This window comes from Carcharhinus amblyrhynchos, chromosome 19, assembly GCF_965287045.1.
Source record: "Carcharhinus amblyrhynchos chromosome 19, sCarAmb.v2.hapA, whole genome shotgun sequence".
Taxonomy (NCBI): domain Eukaryota; kingdom Metazoa; phylum Chordata; class Chondrichthyes; order Carcharhiniformes; family Carcharhinidae; genus Carcharhinus; species Carcharhinus amblyrhynchos.
The window spans coordinates 32314874-32322061 of NC_137342.1; the positions used below are offsets into that span (position 1 = coordinate 32314874).

At 54.1% G+C, this 7188-nt stretch overlaps 1 protein-coding gene across 4 annotated transcripts in view; it reads right to left on the bottom strand.

Moving 5' to 3' along the window:
• Positions 1 to 6972, bottom strand: part of sbf1 (SET binding factor 1) — a 161204-nt gene extending 154232 nt beyond the window's left edge. For all 4 annotated transcript variants that reach the window (XM_080207513.1, XM_080207514.1, XM_080207512.1 and 1 more), the window contains exon 1: positions 6863 to 6972. In XM_080207513.1, coding sequence (XP_080063639.1) covers positions 6863 to 6917 — 55 coding nt within the window. In that variant the 5' untranslated portion in view covers positions 6918 to 6972. The remainder of the gene's footprint in view (positions 1 to 6862) is intronic.
• Positions 6973 to 7188: the final 216 nt, after the last annotated feature.

The following is a 7188-nucleotide window of genomic DNA, read 5'->3' on the forward strand; positions in this document are numbered from 1 at the left end:
GCAACTGCTCATGTGGGCAGAAGTGCCCCTACACTGACTTTTTCTGCTCAAACATTCGTTCACAAAATTCATGTTCTTTACTAACGTCAGTTGTTTCAGTGCAGACACTCTTGTCTTTGAGTCAAAGGTCATGGGTTCAAGCCACGCACCAGGGGCTATAGAAGAAAATCTAGGCTGCTGCTTTAGTGCATAATTGAGGGACTGTTGCACTGTCACAGCTGTTAACTTTAGAATGACATATAAATTGTGACTCTGCAATCTGATCAGGTGGATGCAAAAGATGCCACTGCACTTTTAAACAGCAAGAAAATTCTACCTGTATCCTGAACAATATATTCCATACCAAAAATAAATTAACCAAGTCTTCATCCAATTGCTGGTTATGTAACACAGGGGCCATTCAATTGGATTATAGCCGATCTGTATCTCAGTTCTATTTACTCATTTTTGCTTCACACCTCAAAATCGGGAGCAGGACATTCACCACCACCCCCCAAGCTTGCTCTGCCCTATGATAAGAACATAAGAAATAGGAGCAGGAGTAGGCCATCTAGCCCTTCGAGCCTGCCCCGCCATTCAATAAGATCATGGCTGACCTGTCGTGCCTCAGTTCCACATTCCCACCCTCTCCCCATAACCTTTAATCCCCTCGCTTATCAAAAACCCATCAACCCGCTTCTTAAAAATATTTAGCGAGGCAGCCTCCACCACTTCAACGGGCAGAGAATTCCAGAGATTCACCACCCTTTGAGTGAAGAAGTTCCTCCTCAATTCCGTTCTAAACCGCCCCCCCCCCCCCCTTTATCTTGAGGCTGTGCCCCCTAGTCCTACTGTCCTTTCTGAGCTGGAAGAGTCTCTCCACCTCTATCCTATCCATCCCATTCATCATCTTATATGTCTCAATGAGATCTCCCCTCATTCTTCTAAACTCTAACGAGTACAAGCCTAGTTTATTCAGCCTCTCCTCATAGCTCAACCCCCTCAACTCTGGTATCAGCCTAGTAAACCTCATCCGCACTCCCTCCAAGGCCAAAATATCCTTGCGTAAGTGCGGCGACCAAAACTGCACACAGTACTCCAGCTGCAGCCTCACCAATGCTGTATACAGCTGCAGCAAGACCTCCCTACTTTTATATTCAATCCCCCTCGCTATGAAGGCCAGCATCCCATTAGCCTTCCTGACCACTTGCTGCACCTGCAGGCTGGGTTTTTGCGACTCATGCACAAGGACCCCGAAGTCCCTCTACACCGTTGCCTGAAGTTTTTCGTCATGTAAGTAATAGTCCTTCCTACCATTATTCCTACCAAAATCATGATAAAATCATGACTAATTTCAATTGTACTCTCAATTCTGTTTTCCTGTTTTACCCCATAACCTTCCACTCACTTGTCAATCAAGAATCTAATTCAGCCTTAAAAATCCTCAATAACTTTTGATATCCTTACTCAACAACAATCTACAGACTTTTTTTTAATTTAAATTGAGCCCAGCATCCACAGGTTTTTAGAGGAGAGTTACAGATGTTCACTGTCTCTGAATAAATGCTTCCTGATTTCACCACCGAATAACTTACCTCTAATTAATTGTAAGACTATGTCCCATTGTTCTGGATTCTCCTACCAGAGGAATTTGCTTCTAGTACCCATTACAGTGGTGAGCACTGCTGCCTCAGTGTCAGAGACCCAGTTCAATTCCCAGCTCAGGTCACACACTGTGCAGAGTCTGCACATTCTCCCTTTGTCTGCGTGGGTTTCTTTTGGGTGCTTCAGTTTCCTCCCACCACAAAAAGTCCAGTTCGTTGCATTGGTCATGCTAAATTCTCCCACAGTGTGCCCAAATAGGTGCCCGAGTGTGGTGATTAGGGGACCTTAACAGTAACTTCATTGCGGTGTTAATATAAGCCTACTTGTGACACTATTAAATCAACTTTAGACTTAAACATCTCAATTCGAGCACCCCTCAACTTTCTAAACACAAGGGGATCCAAGCCTCATCTATGCAGCCTGTCATTCTTTAGCAGTTTAAGCTCTAGAATTAGTCTAGCGAATCTGCATTGCACCCTCTCCAAGGCCAATATATTCTTCTTTCGGAGCACTGCCAAGAACAGAACACAGCCCAGTTGGGGTCCAAACAAGACTGTAAAACTCAAGCATAGATTCTTCATCTTCGTACACAAGTCCCTTTGAAAAGCCAACATTTCGTTAGCTGAATAATTTTTGGTCCTGTCACATCTCTTGGCTTTGCCACAGTTTCTAGTCCCTTGCTATTTAAACTATTCCTTGTCATTCTTGACCCCAAAGTGGAGAAGCACACAATTCCTCACACTGAACTCCATCTGTCAGTTTTTCAGGCTCACAAAACATATGTCAGTGTCCTTTTGCAACTGCCTGATTCCCTCCACATAATCCACTGTCCCTCCTAACTTGGTGCCGTCTGTACACAAACATGCAGCTCCATTAATAAATGTGGCGAAAAGCTAATGACCCAGTACCAATGCCTGGACTGTCCCACAGCCATCAATAAACATTCATCTGAAAACTGCTAAGAGCAATTTGGGGCGAGAGGATTCCTGCAGCAGAGTTTCTTTCATTTTCAGGATAAGATAAAGGGGGGGCAGTTTAGAACAGAGTTGAGGAGGAATTTCTTCACTCAAAGGGTGGTAAATCTCTGGAATTCTCTGCCCGTTGAAGTGGTGGAGGCTATCTCGCTAAATATATTTAAGTCACAGGTAGACAGATTTTTGACAGACAAGGGAATTAAGGGTTATGGGAAGAAAGCGGGAAAGTGGAACTGATCCACTTCAGATCAGCCATGATCTTATTGAATGGCGGGGCAGGCTCAAAGGGCTAGATGGCCTACTCTTGCTCCTATTTCTTATGTTCTTACAACAACCATTCTGTTTGTAAAGCAGCCACATTTCCTCCTCTCCACTACGTAACTAAAAAACAAGAAGTGCAAGATTAAAACAATAAAAAATACAATTATTTTTAAAGACCTGTACGATTTCCTTCTCTCATCCCACATTGAAATTAGCAGTGTCCAGATGTTTTATGAATGTTCCAGGACAACCTGGCATGTCGAAATCTTAGCTGGAGGTCAGCATTGAGAGACAAAGGCAATGCCTCTTTGGTACAACTGCCAGAGATCATGCTGCTTAACTCCCTGCTCAGTGAGCTGCAACTGGTGTTAGTAGATCCAGACAGTTAGTAGATCCAAGTCAGGACTCAAGAGAGCATGATCCTGCTTTGACCAGTATATTGTTATTTATTTCTAAAACCAGGGGTGATTTATGGAATTCCCCTCCCTCCCCTCCAAATTGAGATCGCCTGCCCTCTGGGGGATATCAGTTGTCACATTGCACTAATCAGCAAATGTTCACTTTTCCCTGCTCTGTCTCCAACTTTCTTACCAACCACTGACCCGAATCACAAGATAATGTTCAATTTCACACGCTTTTATTTTTACTAATGGCCTTGTGTACTGAACCTTATCAAATGCTTTCTGGAGGTCCAACGTGACAACAGGCATATAGACCATCATGTCCTCAGACTATCAATGAACAGTTCAAGCATACCAACCCGCTCATGTGAGACCCTAGCTCGTGGCCCACCAAAACTGAGAACCATAAAACATGAAGATCAGAACAGGAGGAAGCCATTTGGCTCTTCTAGCCTGCTGTCATTCATCACAACCACGGCTGATTGTCCAACTCAATAGCCTAATCCTGCTTTCTCCCCATAACCTTTGATCCATTCACCCCGAGTGGTACATCTAGCCTCTTTTAATGCATTAATACATTTAATGTCTTGGCATCAACTACTTCCTAGTTCAGGCTAGTTCAAGAAGATACCAAAAACAGACTTTGTCAGGAATGTACAGATGTGAAGATAAGGCATCCAAGAGAGCACACAAAACCATGTGGTAAAGTCTGCAGATCATGTAATGAACTTATTAGCAATCTCACCCCATCAAACTGGAATGGGAGTAATCTCTGATCCCCAAGGGGCCAGTTAAAAAGATGTCCTCCCATGCCCACCAGGTTAATGACACTAACAAAGATACCATACCAAAGCTACAGCCACACACCAGAATCAAGCATTAATACAACAGATAATCAGATCAGTACACTCCAGGATTACCACTCACTGAATCCAGTCTGAGCCTTCCATAAACAACTATGATGAACCAATGGTATACTAGTGGATAATCCCAGCCCCTACGCCCCCTCCCCGCAACGCTTCCTCCCCCCACCCACTACGCCCCCTCCCCTCACGCACCAGCCCCTACCCCCCTCCCCCACCCACTACCCCCTCCCCCCACCCATACCCCTTACCCCACTCCCCACCTCCTACCCCCTACACCCCCCTCCCCACGCCCCCTACCCCTTACCCCACGCCCCACCCCTACCCCCCCACGCCCCCACTACACCTCCTCCCCACGCCCACCCTACACCCTCCTCTCCAAGCCCCCCCCGTCCCCTACCCTCCCCTCCTCCATCCCCTCTACCCCCCGTCCCCTCCCCTCCGTCCCCTCTACCCCCTGTTCCGTCCCTCTACCCCCCGTCCCCTCCCCTGTTCCGTCCCCTCTACCCCCGTCCCCTCCCCTCCTCCGTCCCCTCTACCCCCCGTCCCCTCTACCCCCCGTCCCCTCCCCTCCACCGTCCCCTCTACCCCCCGTCCCCTCCCCTCCTCCGTCCCCTCCCTCCTCCGTCCCCTCCCCTCCTCCGTCCCCTCTACCCCCCGTCCCCTCCCCTCCTCCGTCCCCTCTACCCCCCGAACCCTCCCCTCCTCCGTCCCCTCTACCCCCCGAACCCTCCCCTCCTCCGTCCCCTCTACCCCCCGAACCCTCCCCTCCTCCGTCCCCTCTACCCCCCGTCCCCTCCCCTCCTCCGTCCCCTCTACCCCCCGTCCCCTCCCCTCCTCCGTCCCCTCTACCCCCGTCCCCTCCCCTCCTCCGTCCCCTCTACCCCCCGTCCCCTCCCCTCCTCCGTCCCCTCCCCTCCTCCGTCCCCTCCCCTCCTCCGTCCCCTCTACCCCCCGTCCCCTCCCCTCCTCCGTCCCGTCCCCTCCCCTCCTCCGTCCCCTCTACCCCCCGTCCCCTCCCCTCCTCCGTCCCCTCTACCCCCCGTCCCCTCCCCTCCTCCGTCCCCTCTACCCCCCGTCCCCTCCCCTCCTCCGTCCCCTCTCCTCCTCCGTCCCCTCTACCCCCCGTCCCCTCCCCTCCTCGTCCCCTCCCCTCCTCCGTCCCCTCTACCCCCCCGTCCCCTCCCCCCCGCGTCCCCTCCCCTCCTCCGTCCCCTCCCCTCCCCCCTTCCCGTCCTCTACCCCCCCGTTCCCTCCCCTCCCCCCCTTCCCGTCCTCTACCCCCCGTCCCCTCCCCTCCCCGCCTTCCGTCCTCTACCCCCCGTCCCCTCCCCTCCCCGCCTTCCCGTCCTCTACCCCCCGTCCCCTCCCCTCCCCGCCTTCCCGTCCTCTACCCCCCGTCCCCTCCCCTCCCCCTTCCCGTCCCCTCTACCCCCCTGTCCCCTACCCTCTACCCCCCGAGCCCCCCGTCCCCTACCCCCTCTACCCCCCCGTCCCCTACCCCCTCTACCCCCCGTCCCCTACCCCCTGTCCCCTACCCCCTCTACCCCCTGTCCCCTACCCCCTGTCCCCTACCCCCTCTACCCCCTGTCCCCTACCCCCTCTACCCCCTGTCCCCTACCCCCTCTACCCCCTGTCCCCTACCCCCTGTCCCCTACCCCCTCTACCCCCTGTCCCCTACCCCCTCTACCCCCTGTCCCCTACCCCCTCTACCCCCTGTCCCCTACCCCCTCTACCCCCTGTCCCCTACCCCCTCTACCCCCTGTCCCCTACCCCCTCTACCCCCTGTCCCCTACCCCCTCTACCTCCTGTCCCCTACCCCCTCTACCTCCTACTCCTCCTACCCCTTACCCCTACCCCTTACCCCCTCTACCCCTACCCCTTACCCCCTCTACCCCTACCCCTTACCCCCTCTACCCCTACCCCTTACCCCCTCTACCCCTACCCCTTACCCCCTCTACCCCTATCCCCTACCCCCTCTACCCCTTACCCCCTCTACCCTATCCCCTACCCCCTCTACCCCTATCCCCTACCCCCTATCCCCTACCCCCTCTACCCCTATCCCCTACCCCTTACCACCTCTACCCCTATCCCCTACCCCTTACCACCTCTACCCCTATCCCCTACCCCTTACCCCCTCTACCCCTATCCCCTACCCCTTACCCCCTCTACCCCTATCCCTTACCCCCTCTACCCCTATCCCCTCTACCCCTATCCCCTACCCCCTCTACCCCTATCCCCTACCCCCTCTACCCCTATCCCCTACCCCCTCTACCCCTATCCCCTCTACCCCTATCCCCTACCCCCTCTACCCCATCCCCTACCCCCTCTACCCCTATCCCCTACCCCCTCTACCCCTATCCCCTCTACCCCTATCCCCTACCCCCTCTACCCCTATCCCCTACCCCTTACCCCCTCTACCCCTATCCCCTCTACCCCTATCCCCTACCCCCTCTACCCCTATCCCCTACCCCTTACCCCCTCTACCCCTATCCCCTACCCCCTATCCCCTCTACCCCTATCCCCTTACCCCCTCTACCCCTCCTATCCCCTACCCCTTACCCCCACTACTCCCTACCCCCCCTACTCCCTACTCCCACTAGCCCCTCTGGCTCCCCTTGCTCCTCCCCCAACCCCTACAGTCTGTCTGCTCCTCCAACCTCTCTGGGCCTCCGCTCACTCCCCGGTGTAGAGCCGGCCGGGGGGGAGGTAGGCAGCTTAGCTAACGATCCGTTGCCTAGGGCGGTCACCCCTCATCCAGGGCCCAGGCCGCACTTACCGTGCTTGTCGTGGTCGTAGCCTATAAGCACGAAGTAGTCGGCCAACCTGGCCATGGCCGTGTCGCTGCTGCTCGGCGGCGCCTGTGACCCAAACCGTCAGCATCGTCCCGCCGCCATCCCGCCCTCACCGCGCCTGCGCGCCCTGCGCCGGGAGGGGGAGGGGCCGCCAAGCCCATAATAGTCATGCCCGGCATTTCCATGGCAACCGCCTCACCCAGCCCAGGCAGACAAGGGTATTCGGCCCGTCGTCTATGTGCTGACCCACCATTTCTATCTAATTTAATCTCACTTTCCAACTTTAAATCTGTGTCATCTGGTTGTCAAT